General features: G+C 50.8%; 1 protein-coding gene across 3 annotated transcripts; it reads left to right on the forward strand.

Annotated features, from left to right (window-relative positions):
• Nucleotides 1–7,771: 7,771 nt before the first annotated feature.
• MYADM (myeloid associated differentiation marker) lies at nucleotides 7,772–15,024 on the forward strand. Of its 3 annotated transcripts, none has more exons than XM_057533611.1 (3): nucleotides 7,772–7,934; nucleotides 10,870–10,945; nucleotides 12,642–15,024. In XM_057533611.1, exon 3 carries the CDS (start codon nucleotides 12,644–12,646, stop codon nucleotides 13,607–13,609), a length of 966 nt encoding a protein of 321 aa, XP_057389594.1. In that variant the 5' UTR covers nucleotides 7,772–7,934; nucleotides 10,870–10,945; nucleotides 12,642–12,643; the 3' UTR covers nucleotides 13,610–15,024. The 3 variants fall into 3 exon arrangements, with proteins under 3 accessions (XP_057389594.1, XP_007198687.2, XP_057389595.1); XM_007198625.3 differs by lacking the exon at nucleotides 7,772–7,934 and adding an exon at nucleotides 9,142–9,281; XM_057533612.1 differs by lacking the exon at nucleotides 7,772–7,934 and adding an exon at nucleotides 10,091–10,207.
• Nucleotides 15,025–16,481: the final 1,457 nt, after the last annotated feature.

The raw sequence follows: 16,481 nt of genomic DNA on the forward strand, positions 1-16,481 counted from the left end.
TTTACCATTTTAACCATTTTTGAGCATACAGTTCAGTGGTATTAAGTACATTCGCACGGTGGTGCAACCATCCCCACTATACACGTCCAGAACTTTTTCATCATCACAAACTAAAACTCTGGATCCCTTAAATACTAACTCCCATTCCCCCTGCCCCCAGCCCTGTGTAAATACTATTCTACTTTCTGTCTCTATGAATTTGACTACTCTAGGTAGCTCATGTAAGTGGAATCTTACAATATTTATCCTTTTGCGTCTGGCTTATTTTGCTAAGCATAATGTCTTCAAGGTTCATCCATGCTGCAGCATGTATCAGAATTTCATTCCTTTGGGGAAATGTATTACCCAAAAACATGTGACTAAAAAGAGATGTATAGAAGTTGATGAATTTGAAAGAAAATATAGGGGACTTCCCCGGTGGTCCTAGTGGTTAAGACTCTGCGCTTGCAATGCAGGGGGCGGGGGTTCGATCCCTGGTTGGGGAACTAAGATCCCGCATGCCACGTAGCATGGCCAAAAAAAAAAAGAGAGAGAGAATATAGGAGATGATGGGACTTGGTGATAGATTGGATGTGGGAGGGTATGAGAAATGACAATATCAATGACAAGTCTTAGAATTCTGGCTTATGCAACAGGATGGCAGGTAGTGACATTTACTGGTGATACACACACTGCACTGGAGGAAAGATCCCCTGTTAATTTTGGATGTATGGAGTTTGGACCTTTGTGACATCCAAGTGGAGACTCAGTAACCACCAGGATATGCATGTCTGGAGCTCAGAGGAGTAATCTGAGTTGCTGTATATTCCTGAGTCATAGCAGAGGTTACAGAGGTTACCAGTAGTTTCCCCCAGTTTCTTCCCTCTGTAATAGAAGATTTTTCTGGGTATCTGTTTCCCCAACTGAAGACTGTATTTCCTTTTTTTTTTTTTTTAATTTTTTATTTTATATTGGAGTATAGTTGATTAACAATGTTGTGTTAGTTTCAGGTGTACAACAGAGTGATTCAGTTATACATATACATGTATCTATTCTTTTTCAAATTCCTTTCCCATTTAGGTTGTTACAGAATATTTAGCAACGTTCGCTGTGCTATACAGTAGGTCCTTGTTGGTTATTCATTTTAAATATAGCAGTGTTAAAAAAAAAAAAAACTGTATTTCCCAGTCTCCCTTACAGCTTTACGTGGCCATGCAACTAAGTTCTAGACAGTAAGATACACAAGGGATATGTGTAGCTCCAGGATCACACACTTAAAAGGAAAGAAGCATGCCAACCTCTTCCCCTCTCCTCTTCCTGTGGCTGCAACGACAATATAGTGGTTTGATCTGGGTCATACGCTAGAGCCCAAATGGAAGCCCTTGTCAAAGGTGACAGCACGACAACAGAGAATGACTCCTTGAGACCATGGAGGTATCATATCAACCTCGGATTGCCAACTCTTGGATTGCTACAAGAAAGAAAAATATACCATTACCTTTTCTGGACCTGCATTGTTCAATATGGTAACCATGAGCCATGTGTGGCCATTGAGCATTCGAAATGCAGCTGGTATCACACACTGAAATGATAATATTTTGATATATTGCATTAAAATAAGGTACATTGTTAAAACTAACTCAATTGTTTTACTTCTTTTTAATGTGGCTACTAGAAAATTTTAAATTGCTCACGTGGCTCACGTTATTTCTCTATTGGTCAGCGCTGGTTTAGACCATTGATAGTTTGCCTTTGTTATAGCAGCTGAATGAGCATCTTCTTTAGTACATGGGTCATTTACTCATCAGGGCTCCCTGAAGCCAGGGGTGTATGGAATCCCCTAGCGAGAGTATGTCGTGAGAAGTGTAGAAGTCCGGGAAAGAGCCTTGAGGAGCTCTAGTATTTAAAGGAACATGAGCTTGTAAAGGAAGCCCAAAGAAGCAAAAGGAAAGCCAGGAGGATGACATGCCATACAATCCTAGAGGACAGTTTCAAGTTAGAAGGAGGCACTAAGAGCATCAGGTACTTGCAAGGTCAAAAGGTTAAGAACTAAAAAAGAGGGACTTCCCTGGTGGTCCAGTGGTTAAGAATCCTCCTTCCAATATATATATTTTATATATATAAGGTACACACACACACACACACACACACACACACACACACACACACACACTGGAATACTACTCAGCCATAAAAAAGAAGGAAATTTTGCCATTTGCAACAACATGGATGGACTTGGAGGGCATTATCCTAAGTGAAATAGGTCAGACAGAGAAAGACAAATACCGTATGATAACACTTATATGGGGAATGTAAAAAATACAACAAACTAGTTAATATAGCAACAACAACAAAAAAGAAACAGACTCACAGATATAATGAACAAACTAGTGGTTACCAGTGGGGAGTGTGGGGGGGGGCAGTATAGGGGCAGGAGATTAAGAGGTACAAGCTATTATGTATAAAATAAGCTACAAGAATATATTGCACAACACAGGGAATATAGCCAATATTCTATAATAACTATAAACGGAGTATAACCTTTCAAAATTATGAATCACCATATTGTACACCTGTAACTTAGATAATGTTGTACATCAACTATACTACAATTTTATAAAAGGAAAAAAATGCAAAAAAAAAAAAGACAAGAAGAAGAATCGGCATAAGAACTTCACTATTGTTCAAGAACAGTCCTGGAAATATAGTCACATTTTGGCTTCAGTGTAAGGAAGCTGAGGGGCTTACCAGTCAACAGCTTCTGTTATCTCTCTAAATAAAGAAGGTAGGTCATAGGCTGAGAATGGGGGCTGAGGGCAGAGGTCGAAGAGCATAAAAATAGTGTGCTTGTCACTATGGGAATGAGAATGAGTTTACCAGATGATTGCAGTGGGGTTGTGGGCAATACTGAGGACACATTTGAGTTTGGTCACCATGTCTCTATGCCTTGTAATATGACTTTCTCCAGTAATGCTTAATCGCTTAAGGACAAGCACAGGAGGAAAAACAAAAGAAAACAAAACAAAAAAAACCCCTGATAGATGTGCTTTTTCTTTTTTAAATTTTTTCTTTTTTTAAAATTTTTATTTTATATTGGAGTATAGTTGATTTACAATGTTGTGTTAGTTTCAGGTGTACAGCAAAGTGATTTAGTTATACGTATACATATATCTATTCTTTTTTCAGATTCTTTTCCCATATAGGTTATTACAGAATATTGAGTAGAGTTCCCTGCACTGTACAGTAGGTCCTTGTTGATGATCTATTTTATATATAGTAGTGTGTATATGTCAATCCCAAACTCCTAATTTACCCCTACCCCCTTTCCCATATGGTAACCATACGTTTGTTTTTGAAGTCTGTCAGTCTGTTTCTGTTTTGTAAATAATTTGTAACCATTTTTAGACTCCACATATAAGTGATATCATGTGATATTTGTCTTTCTCTGTCTGCCTTACTTCACTTAGTATGATCATCTCTAGGTCCATCCATGTTGCTGCAAATGGCATTATTTCATTCTTTTTTATGGCTAACAGTCCATTGTATATATGTACCACATATTCTTTACCCATTCATCTGTCGATTGGACATTTAGGTTGTTTCCACGTCTTGGCTATTGTGAATAATGCTGCAATGAACATTCCAATGCATGTATCTTTTCAAATTATGGTTTTCTCCGGATGAATGCCCAGGAGTAGGATTGCTGGATCATGTGGTAGTTCTATTTAGTTTTTTAAGGAACCTCCACACTGTTCTCCATAGTGGCTGTACAAATTTACATTCCAAACAACAGTGTAGGAAGGTTCCCTTTTCTCCACACCCACTCCAGCATTTATTGTTTGTAGACTTTTTTATGATGGCCATTCTGACCTGTGTGAGGTGATACCTCATCGTACTTTTGATTTGCATTTCTCTAATAATTAGCGATGTTGTGCAACTTTTCATGTGCTTTTTAGCCATCTGTATGTCTTCTTTGGAGAAATGTCTATTTAGATCATCTATAGATGGGCTTTTTCTTTTTTTCTTTTCAAAGACTGGAGTGATACAAAGACAGAAGGGCAAAGGAGTGTTAGATATCCTAACATGAAAAGAGGGTCATTGAAATGACGGACCGTGGAATCATATCTGAAGAAAGGAAAGCAAAGAGAGGGCTGATGGACTGGGGGTTCCTATCAAGTTTACAAAAGGTCGTAAGTGGCCATTGCTGAGAAAGTAAGATGGAAGGAGAAATGGTTGATGTCTGAGAGGCGTGGAGAACTGAGTGGATAGGTGACTGTTATGGCGTGGAGGGTAACGTTCACGTGGCAGGTCTTCTAAGTCAGTGCTTCCCAACATTTTCACATCGTGAGGCAAATAAAAACATGATAATATTTTTTGTAGCTCATGGAGATGAACAGATGAGCCTGGCAACAGCCAGAGGCAACCAGGCCACTCTGAGGCCACAGTATGACCTGTTCATGGCATATCTGGTGGGATGCTCTCTATAGAATTTCAGGAAACCATGTGGAAAATGAGGGCAAGTGACCAGGAGGTCCATAGATGACAAAAAGGTGTTATGGCCAGAGAACAGATTAGGGGGAGACATCCACTTCAATAAAGGCAAGGAAAGAAAGAAGACAGACAGTCTCCCACTTATGATGGTTTGACGTACATTGTTTGATCTTACAATGGTGCAAAAACGATTTGCATACAGTAGAAACTGTACTTCAAGTTTTGAGTTTTGATCTTTTCCCAGGCTAGAGATATGCTGTATGATACTGTTCCAGAATCACCAAATTCTCCTATAAAAGCAACTTGTGCTTTCAGCACCCCATAGATTCCATTCTGGTCAATTGCACGGATGACATCATACTGATAAGACCTTGAAAGCAGAAAAGAGCAGATAGATACACTGTATCTATTAATAAAACACACACACACATGCCAGAGCATGGGAGATAAACCCCATACAAATTGGGAAGCCTATCACTCAGGGACATTCCTGAGAATCCAATAGTCTGAGGACAGTGGGAATATCCCCTCCAAATAAAGGAGTTATTACATGTCGAACCCTTTGCCACTACCAAATGAGATAAAATCTCCATTAGAGCAGATATTCCTTAGCCTGTTTTGCTCTCACATGGGAGACACTCATAAATATATTTGTTGATAAATGAATGAAATTTTCCACTGGACCCAGAGTAAGGAAAGATCTGTGTGTTACAATGATATAAGATCTGTATATTTGGTTTGTGTCCTCAGTTCCCTGCACCAAGTTCCTAAAACCCTTGTAATTTCCTGAGTGATAGGGGTGAGAGGGTTGTCTTTTGTTATTCATAATAAGCTCCCTTCAACCCTATCTGCGTTTATACTAATGAGATGACTCTTGATAGGCCCCTAGTTAGCTCTGGATGGGGGTTGGTTGCCCGGAAGAATGAATCATGTGATTAGAGCATTGGAAACTTCAGCCCCACTCCCTGACCTCCAGAGAGGCTAGGGAGATTGAACTTGCTCACTGCTGGCCAGTGATTTAATCAACCATGCTTCCATAATGGAAATTCCGTAAACATCCTGAACAACGGGATTCAGAGGGCTTCCAGCTTCGTAAATGCATCGCGGTGCCGGGAGGTGGTGAGCCCAGAGAGGGCATGGGAGCTTTGCATCCCCCACCCCATACCTTGCCCTGTGTATCTCTTCTGTTTGGCTGTTCCCGAGTTGCATCCTTTATAAGTCAGTAGTACTAAGTAAAGGGCCTTCCTGAGTTCTGCGAGCCATTCTAGCAAATTATGGAACCCAAGGAGGGAGTCCTGGGAACCCCAGTTTTCTAGCCAGTTGAAAATGAAAATCTCATTCATTTATCAACAAATATATTTATGAATGTCTCCTATGTGAGAACAAAACAGGCTAAGGAATATCTGCTCTAATGGAGATTTTATCTCATTTGGTAGTGGCAAAGGGTTCGACATGTAATAATTCCTTTATTTGGAGGGGATATTCCCACTGTCCTCAGAAGTGTGGGAGGCCTGGGACTTGTGGCTGGAGTTGGAAGTGGGGGTGGCCTTGTGGGACTGAGCCCTTAACCTGTGGGGTCTGATGATAACTCCACATTCAGATTCAGAGGTGAACTGAGGGCTTCCCTGGTGGCACAGTGGTTAAGAATCCGTCTGCCAATGCAGGGGACACGGGTTCGAGCCCTGGTCTGGGAAGATCCCACATGCCACAGAGCAACTAAGCCCGTGTGCCGCAACTACCCAGCCCACACGCCTAGAGCCTGTGCTCCGCAATGAGAAGCCACCGCAATGAGTAGCCCCCGCTCAGCAACGAACACCCAACGCAGCCAAAAATAAATAAATAAATAAATTTATTTTTAAAAAAAAAGAATTGAACTGAATCATTGGACACTCATTTTGTGTCCAGAGTTAGAGAATTGGTGGTTGATGTGAAACAAAAACAAAAACAAAACAAAACAAAAAAACCAACACACACACAGACACACACACATTTGGTATCAGAAATGTCGGGAGCAAAAACCAGTTCATAATCTGTACCCAGGTAAACTCTTCCCCCAAAACCCTCCATTACAGAGAATGCTATTAAGACTTAAGTAGATCAGATGACTTCTGTGGCTCTCCGTCAGCTTCTTCCCCCAGTCTCCCCAGTACCTGCTTAATGGGCTTTTGAACAAAGCAGCCATGGTGGGCTATGTATGGCTTTGCTTCATCAAAGCTATGGAACTTTGTCACTGATGGAGGCCCACCTTGCTGGCAGCAGCAAGCAGTGCTGGGCCCCCAATGTGGTATGGTTTCCTAGGGAGACCAGCCAAATACCTGGTCACCCGAGGAGTACATTGGACCCTTTCCATCATGGATTGGGCAATGACTTTTTCTGCCTGGGTTGTAATTAACTCTGGGTCGTATTTGCTTTCCTTGCTTTCCTCACTCCTGCCAGTGGCAGCATCTGTGTACACGTTCAATGATCCTATTCACCGTCATGTTAACACACACAATATTGCTTCTGATCAGGGAACCCAGTTTATTAGGAAGTTAGGGGGCGGGGCCGTGTACTTGCTCACCCGAAAGCAGCTACTCTCATAGAACAGAGGCACGTCCTGTTTGAGACTGGGTTTCAGTGCCAGGTTGGAGACAGCATCTTTGGGGCTGGGTCTCTCTCCTGCAGGACGGGTAAGCACTCTGAACCAGTGGCACATACATGATGCCAGATTACACAAGACCTGGGAACCCTACGGGGTCAAACCTGATGCCTGTTCCTGCTACCCTGAACTCCGCTCTTTTGAAGTTTCAATGCCTTAAAGGGGGAACACTTCCACCGGAGAGCACAACTGCAGTAAACTGTGAGTGGTGATGGTCCCTGGACTATTTGGGGGTATCTCAGGAGTGCCACTTCGGGGTCAAGCAAAGAGAGTGACTGTTTCGGGCAAGAAGGGGGTAGGAGATGCTTCTACTCCGGGGGTCAAGGAGGTACGTGAATAGAACCTGGGGTCGTCCCTGGAGAACCTCCAAAGAATATCATGTCCTGACTCCTTCCACATCCTGATGCGGGGCTCATAGAGACCCCCCTCCCCTAGGCAGGGCACATAATGACAGAGAGGGTCTGTGTCTACCGCCTTTGCAGGGCAGAAAAGTGGGCATACAGGCTCCACACCCCTCCCACCCCCACCATACCCCCCCAACTTCTGCAGAGCACACAGCGTCCAGGTGCCCCCCCCAGCCCCTCCCACCTCCGTAGGGCACGCATCCGGGGACAGAGCTCCCGCATCCCTTCGGACCCCTCCCTTCGCGACGCGAGAGTCTTCCACTCTGGGGCTCGGCCTCAAAGCCTTCTCAGTAGTCGGCCTGGAAGACACCCAGCAGTAGCAACGCCGGCAGCTGCCGGTCGCCGAGCCTCCGCAGCCGCCACGAGGCCCCGCCCAGCGGCAGCCTAGAGCAAGGCCGCGCCGGGGACGACTGCAGAGCGCGGTGAGTGAGCCCGGCCAGCAGGGAGGGACCCGGGCGTCCCGGTCCCCGCCCCACCCCAGCCCCGGGCAGTGCATCCCGACCTTCAGCGCCCGCTTGATTCTTGGCTCTGTCAATCCGTCTCAGGGCCGCAGAGCCGCCCCTAAAAAAGGACCCCCGTGCTCTGGGACCCGGGCAGACCAGCCCCTTGGGCCCTCCCCTCTTGCAGGAACCAGGAATCTGGCACCCCCAGCCCCCAGCCTCGTCCTCTTTAAGCTTCTGAGCCCCTCCCTCTTTCCAGGAGCCAGGATTGCAAGCCAAAAATATCTCTCCCTTCCAGACCCAAGAGGCTTGGCTAGCAAACACATCTGCTCCGAAAACCCAGGAGCCTGAGCCGCAATTGCTCTTTTGAGCCAAGATTCTGGGCCCGCGGCCTGGGAGTCCATGCCCCCAACTCCTATGGCCTCGATCTCAGAAGTCCTGCTACCAACAACCCCCCCTCCCCTGCCCCCATCGACAGGGACATATGGGACCTAGGGGTCCGGCCCATCAGTACCTTACACCGCGAATCCCAGTGTAAATGAGGATTAGGAGACCCATTTTGCTCCTCCCTCAAATTCCTTACTTACAGGAATCCAACCACTGTTCTTTTGGGGACCCAGGAGTCAGGGACCTCAGCCCAGAAACCCCCTAAAGCCTAGGGATCGGCACACCCTCAACTCTTTCGTACTTCAGGGACCCAGGAGACACAGACCCTAGCAAACAGACCCCATTAAATTGAGAAGCCCAGTCCCCCAACCCACCGCGACCTAGATGTCCAAAATTTCGTCCATCCTGGAAGAGCAGGGCCGGAGCAGAGGAGGAGGGAGGGGCCAGGAAGGGAGAGGGAGAACGGATTGAGGTGAGACTGGGGTGGAGACCTGAGCTGGGGGGCTCTGTCGTAAACAAAGTCTAAACAGACGGGTTGCCATGGCAACGGCCTTCCCCAGGCCTGCCCTGGAGACTTCTCCAGTGCTGTGTTGAGGAGGGCACCCCCCAGGAGCCTCCACTCCGCCAGCTGTTGTGTCTTCCTGTTTTCTCACCACGGAAACAGTGACCTCAGCCCTCCACCCCTACCGCTGGCGGGGCGTGAGAGCTGCTGTGAATTTATCATCTCTGGGGAGGTGGTCTTACCTTGGCCCCGCCCTCGGGGCGGGACTGGGATAGCCCTGGCAGGGGGAGACCCTTACTCGGCTCCCGCCCAGAGTTCCGGCCCCGCCCCCAGCCCTGCCCGCGCGCACTCCCCGGCCCTCCAACCGCACCCAGACCGCAGACCCTCCTAGCCTGCAGCTGTCGCCTCTGCTCCAGCCGCAGCCGCCATAGGCCCGTAAGGTGAGGCTGCGGGAACCCCCGAGAGTGGGAGCAGCGTCCAGGATTCTTGGGTGCAGAGGGATTCCAAATGTCTTCAGTCCCTGGAAAGATGGGCTGGGTCAGGACTCGGGTTCTGGAGAGGAGAGGGCCGGGGACCTGAACTCATACGGGTCATACATCTGAAAAAGGAGGGGGGTTGGGGCCTGGACCCCTGGGTCTGAGGGAGGAGGGGCTGGGGGCCCGGACTCCTGGGTCTGATGGAGGAGGGGCTGAGGGCCTGGAGAAGCTTGGAGTTGGGAGTCCTGGGTTTGAGAAAGGTAGTGGCTGGGGTTCAGAATTACTGACCTCCTCCCCATCCAGGGGGCAGAATCCGAACTTTAGACTCAAAAGGCCAGAGACGGAGCTTTAGCACCCGTGGTCCCAAAGTGAAGATGGAGCTGGGCCCCTTGGTGCTGAGAGCACAGGTTGGGGCTCAGGGCGCGCTTCTGAGTTTGCGGAGTGATGGGGTGTGGTGTTTGGCCTGAAGGTGGGGAGAGGACTGGGGCGTGGCTAGCGAAGTCCTCAGCATCTCCAGGAAGCCAAAGGGTGTTTTCCTCTCCCTCCTCGGGTCTCTGGCAGTTCATTCCTGAGCTCTGACCTCAGGCGACGGCTGGGGGCTCTGAGAGTGGAGACGGACCCCTCCCCTCCGGGTGGTCCGTGCGCTAACTTACCTTCCAGGGGAGACTTAACTGACTGTGGCCCGCCCTCTGCCTCCTGGGCCTGTCCCAACTTCCTCCTAACGGGTCAGGGGAAGCGGGAGGTGGCCCGGGAGGTCCAGCTGTAGCCGGGAGACCAGCCTTACGGGAGGTGCTGGGAGGTGTGGCCACTCTCTCTGGACTGGATTCCAACACTGTGCAGTTTCCCGCCGCGGGGCGGGAGGCGTCCGCAAGGCGAACCCAGGGGTCCGGGTACACAGCCACTCCTCTCTTAGAGACCCTCTTGGGGGGGTCCAGGCTCCCGGCCCACCTTATGGGGACCCAGAACTCACATTTTGAAGGACCCAGAAATTCGAACGTGCAGGCTTCTCCTCCTGGGACCTGGCGTCCGGGCTCTGCCCCCCTTCCCCCGCCGGAATCCGCGAGCAGGGCGGGGGTCCCAGCACCGCCTCCCGGTCCCCGCCACATTCCAAATGGCTGGGCTGACTTGAATCCCTTATAAGGACGGAGACGCGGCGCCGCCCGGGCCGCCCGCCCCCTCAGCCACCGCCCAGGGCCCTCCAGCCGCCGGCCCCGCGGCTTTCCTGGCGGAAGCAGGGTTACGATCATACACGCCCAGGCCGGCCCGCGGGGCGTGCACTTTGGCTAGGTTCCCTCCACTCCCGTCCTCGCAGTTTGCGGAAAGAGGAGCAAAGAAGGGGCGGGGCTTCCCCGGGGTGACCATCCCCGACCTCTTAGGGGCTCCGGGCCAAATCCCCGCCCTGGCTGGGAGGCGCGCCCAGGGTCTGCGGAGCCTCACCGCGCGTTCTGGGCGAGCGCCGGGCAGTAGGCCGGCTGGTCGCCTGGGTCCCGGGAGGGTGGAGCCGGGTCTGAGCGGACGCTGACGTTGTTTCTCCCTCCTGTCCTCTGACTAGCCTTTTCCAGGTGTCTGACTTAATCCGCCTCCAGAGCCGGATCTTTCTCTGGTGGGATCCTCAGCAAAGACCGCTGGTGAGTGGGCTGGGGGCTCTGACTCTTGGGTCTGAGGGGGGAGAGGTTCTGAGGTCTGGACTCCTGGGTCTGCGGGAGAGGGACCTGAGGCCTGAGCTGCTCTGTCAGAGGAAGAAGCGGGCTGAGGGCCCTGAATACTGGGGTCTGAGAGAAGAGTTGAGGAGTGCAGTGCTCCTGGGTCTGAAGGAGGAGGGGCTGGGGACTTGGACTCCTGGATCCTGAGACCTGGGACCTTGGGTTCCAAAGAGAGGGGCCCAGACACCTGTGTATATGAGGAAGAAGTACGTTCAGGAGCTGGCCTCCTGTGTCCCCAGGAAGCTATTGTACAGGGACAGATGGGCTAAAGGCTGTGACGCTGCCCTCCTGACCCTGGAAGGAGGATGTTGCATTTCCTTGGGGCTGAGAGAGGCCTTCTGAGCTTTTTAGAGGTGGCAACCAAGAGATTAGCTATTTCAGGGCCTGAGGGAGGATCTGGACACCTGGTCAGGAATCGAGGCCAGGCCTTCATTCCTGAGGGTCTTTAGGACAAGGACATAAAAGTCAAAGGTTCTAAAGGGATAGAAGAAAGAAGTTGATTTCCCTGAGTCTGGTGTGCTCACGGCTGAGGGCCCAGAGCCCTGGGGTCTGAAGCTGTGTTTCTGAATGAGGGAGAACTAGAGATTTCAGTGGCACTGGGCCAGCTGAGAGAATCTGGGGAGCTGAGCTTCCCAGAAGTTGGGGAACTAGGGGGCTGGACTTCATGTTGGGGAAGGGGAGAGGCTTCCTTTGGGTTGAAGTACTCCAGACCTAAATCCATTTGGCCATAGCAGGGGTGCTGCCGAGATTGGTAAGACCCAGTTCCAGAAGGGAGAGAGGGCTCTTGTCTTCCAGGAGCTGGGGCCAGCCTCCTGCTCAGTGAGAGGAGACAGGCTGGAAGGATGGAAGCTCTGATCAGACGTGGGTCCCTGAGAAGGTTTCCACGTAGAGGCTGGACTCCTGAATGTCTGGAGGCTGGAAATGTTTAGGACCGTTAGGTGAAAGAGAGGCTGGGCTGCAGAGTCCTGGGTACCCAAAGGGAGGAAGTTCAGAGATGAAGTTTCTAAGAGGTCACAGAAGACAGGGCCTCTTCTCCTGCTGCTGCTGCTGCTGCTTCTTTTTTTTTTTTTTTTAATATTTATTTATTTATTTGGCTGCACTGGGTTTTAGTTGCGGCACGCGGGATCTTTTAGTTGCGTCATGCGGGCTCTAGTTCCCTGACCAGGGATCAAACCTGGGCCCCCTGCAGTGGAAGCTCAGAGTCTTAACCACTGGACTGCCAGGGAAGTCCCTAGAGCAGACTCTTGAGTGGCTGGGTTGCTGAGTCCCTGAGGGAAGGAGGGCCGCTTTGTGTGTTTGGAGTGGGAAGAAAGATACGTGGTTTTACAGGAGTTGGTTTTTGGGGAGAGGAAAGGAGGGTCCTGGGAAGAAAAGAGATAGGGGACTACACTCCTGAGCTCTGACATGAGGCTGGAGGGAGGAGGCGGCTAGCTCCGGGTGACCAGCTCATCCCTGGAGGGCTGGGACTGGCCCAGTTTGAAAACTCGCATCCTGGGTACGCCTCAACTAGAGTCCAGATTACGCTGTCCACGCGCCCCCTCACTCCAGGGAGGCAGGTGCTGGGGTCCTGGATCCTCCAGTTGGGAACCTTCTTGGGACACCTTCTTTCCCCTCCCCCCAGCCATGCCGGTGACGGTGACCCGCACCACCATCACGACCACGTCGTCGTCCTCGGGCCTGGGCTTCCCGACCACTGTGGGGTCCGCTCGGGCACTGGCCCAGCCCCTGGGCCTCCTGCGCCTGCTACAGCTCATCTCCACCTGCGTGGCCTTCTCGCTGGTGGCCAGTGTGGGCGCTTGGACGGGCGCCATGGGTAACTGGTCCATGTTTACCTGGTGCTTCTGCTTCGCCGTGACCCTCATCATCCTCATCGTCGAGTTGGGCGGGCTCCAGGCCCGCTTCCCCCTGTCCTGGCGCAACTTTCCCATCACCTACGCCTGCTACGCCGCCCTCTTCTGCCTCTCGGCCTCCATCATCTACCCTACCACGTACGTCCAGTTCTTGTCTCACGGCCGCTCCCGGGACCACGCCATCGCCGCCACCACCTTCTCCTGCATCGCTTGCCTGGCTTATGCCACCGAAGTGGCCTGGACCCGGGCACGGCCCGGCGAGATCACTGGCTACATGGCCACCGTGCCAGGCCTGCTCAAGGTGCTGGAGACCTTCGTGGCCTGCGTCATCTTCGCCTTCATCAGCAACCCCTACCTGTACCAGCACCAGCCGGCCCTAGAGTGGTGCGTGGCCGTGTACTCGATCTGCTTCATCCTGGCGGCCGTGGCCATCCTGCTGAACCTGGGCGACTGCACCAACATGCTGCCCATCCCCTTCCCCAGTTTCCTGTCCGGGCTGGCCCTGCTCTCTGTCCTCTTCTACGCCACGGCTCTGGTCATCTGGCCGCTCTACCAGTTCAACGACAAGTACGGCGGCCAGCCCCGGCGCTCCATGGATATGAGCTGCAGCAACAGGCACACCTACTACGTGTGCGCCTGGGACCGCCGACTGGCTGTGGCCATCTTGACAGCCATCAACCTGCTGGCTTACGTGGCCGACCTGGTGTACTCGGCCCGCCTGGTTTTTGTCAGGGTCTGAGGCTCTGCCCTGGAGGGGCTACCGATGCCCTCTTCTCAGCGGAGGTTCTTTACCAAGTCCTGAGGCCCTCTGAGGTCCTCTTCCCGGCTCCCCTCTCTCCTGCGTTTCTCATATCCTTCCCAACTCACCCTCCTCTCTTTCCTGTTTCTTTCACTCCTCCTTCTGTTCTGTCTCCCTTCCTGCTCTGTTTGGTTACCACATCCTGTTCGGCTTCCTTATTTCTGCTCTCTTCTTTTCTACACGTTCGGCTTTGGGGCTCCTTTCCAGTCATCCTGTTTGTTTTCTCAACTGCCTGTTGCCTGACCACCTCTTCCCAGTTTCCTTCTGATCGATCAGGAGCCCTGAGACTTCTTCCTTCTCGGCCCCACAGCCCACTCCCACCTCCAAAGGTGCTGAGCCCCACACCACACACCCCTTTTGCAGCTGTTCACACCCTGGGCCTCCAGAGGGGCCCCATTGCCAAAGCATGCCTGCCCGCCCTGGCTGTGCCTTAGTTGGTGTGTATGTTTGTGTGTGTCTGGGGGGTGGGGGTGGGTAGCTAGGGATTGGGCCCCCTTTCTCCCAGTGGAGGCGGGGTGTACAGTGTACCTCCCCTTTAAGTTAAAAACAAAAAACAAAACAAAAAAAAATACTCTGAAGGTCAATAATTTCCAGTGGACGGGAGGCTTAAAGCATAGACCCTGGGTCCCTAGAACCCGCCTGGTGCTCAGCCTCGCGTGAGATCGGCTCCAGAATTTTTGCCAGGCTTACTAAAAACCCACTGCCTAGAGGCCATCTTAAAGGAAGCAAGGGGTGTATGACTTCCATCCCAACTACTCCCTGGGGTATCAAAAAACTGGCAAAAAAAACCTGCATGGTCTTGAAGACAACTGTCTGAAGTATTTGTAAGAGCCAGTGATGTGGCCCTCCAGCCTCAGTGTCAAAAATTGCATCTCCTGCCTTTGCAGGGAAGAGAAGAAAATGGCCACTGCCAGCCTTAAAGGTGATGTTAGCCTGGGTTTTGTTTTTTCCTTTTTTTTTTTTTCTGGTCACTAGGGCAACAATCACTGGGTGGCCCTTTTCTTAAAAGGGAAGTTTCTTTTCAAAAAGATTTTGGGGGTGGGGTGGGTTGGGGGGTGGGAATTGCTACTACTGTGCCGTAGTCAAAGGAATTGCATCGCTTGAGTGTGTGGTGTACACACACGTGTGTTTCTGCGTGCTAGTTGCTTTCTGCTGCTGCTTCCTGCTTCTCTGGGACTCACATGCATAACGTGATCTATATAAATGTATAAATATATATTTTATTTTTTTTTAATTCCCTGGAGCTTCTGGTTCCCATCAGCCCCTGCTGTCAATCACAGAGAGAAGCCTTGTCCCTTCTCCCACAACAGTAATGTTCTTTTTTTTTAAACCCCAATATAAAGATAAAAGAAAGACTTGTGCTTGCTTTATTAATGGGGAGGGCTCCAAGAGAGAGGGCAAGGCCCAGATTGCTGGGTCTGGTAGGAGAAAAGGGCTGGGGTCAAGACAACTTTGGCCCCATCAGAAAAAAACTTGAGTCTGGATCTTCCACATTACCCTCTCTCAAATGAGGAGAGCTAGTTAGGATAGAAATGAACAAGATTTCTCCCTCCTTGGAGTCCCACGAGCACTTCAGAAATACCGTGTCCCATTCTGAGTGCAGCATCTTGCCTCCAAAATCAATGCTTTCAGGTTCCCATTTCTCACGGCGAGAACCCAGTCACTTCTTCTTACCATCTGCCCTCTCAGTTATCAAACACTGTATTCTTCCTCCTAAATCCTATTTATATCTGTCCCCTCCTCCAGGTTCCTTTCGTTTCACCTGAGCTACTGTCCCAGCCTCCTCCTTGGAGCATCCTACCTCCAGCCCACACTGGCCCCAGAGGGATGCTTTCTTTTTCCAACATTCAGATCTGATCCTGCCCTCCTCTGCCCAGATCCTTCCGTATCCCACTCCACACTGCCTATAGGTAATACCAAAGCCCCTCAGTCAAGGCCTTTGGGATCTGACCCTGCCTACATCACCACTCTCAGCTCCATTTTACCCTTAGTTCTAAGCTCCCTGACACGCGTGGTCAATAAAACACTTCGATAAAGATCAAAGGAATTACTCCTGCCATGAATCTCTGTCCCACAGAAGGTCATTTTGTCGGTTTCTCCAAGACAATCACAACTACATAAACACATGACTGGGAAAAATCAAGGATCATGCAACCCACTTTCTGCATCTACACCCACAAAAGCAATTGGCAAGATCTACTGCAAGGGAGGTAAGGGTCCCGCTGGAAGAGGGGGAAGGGCTAACTAGAGCAGGCGCACATCTTTTTAGTGAGGAAAATCCTCCTTTCGGTGTCTGCAGTGTCCATCCCAGAATTCTGACCTACACCAATCCCTACCTTGTCGAAGGGCGTCTCGCGCCCCCACCCCTCCCCCATCCCACGCTTAAACCCCTTCTAGAAGGCACCAGACAGAACAGCTGTAGAACCTTGGGGTGATAACGCTGGTGATGCGGGAAAGAACCCAAGCAGAACTAGAATAGAGCGCTGTGGGATTCCTAGATCAGTTTTCGGGGCCACCCCCGCCCCCTATCATCTCTCCTGGGTTACGGCGGACGCCTGGAGGTGGCCGGAAAGCCAGTGGACCTCATGTTTTGGGGTTTAGGAGAGTACTCGGATTCTCTTATCTCCCCTTCGGCTTCCAGAAGCTTGACCCCGACCCCCAAAAGTCGCAGAGAAGATGTGGCTGCCGGCCCGAGCCCCCAGGCTACGCCGCAGCGGGCCATCCCGCTTCGCGGGGCATGCCGGGAGAGAAAGTTCTCGGTCGCGCTGCGAGAACAGCTGATCTGCAGGACCAGACTACAAGTCCCAGAATA

This window comes from Balaenoptera acutorostrata, chromosome 19, assembly GCF_949987535.1.
Source record: "Balaenoptera acutorostrata chromosome 19, mBalAcu1.1, whole genome shotgun sequence".
Taxonomy (NCBI): domain Eukaryota; kingdom Metazoa; phylum Chordata; class Mammalia; order Artiodactyla; family Balaenopteridae; genus Balaenoptera; species Balaenoptera acutorostrata.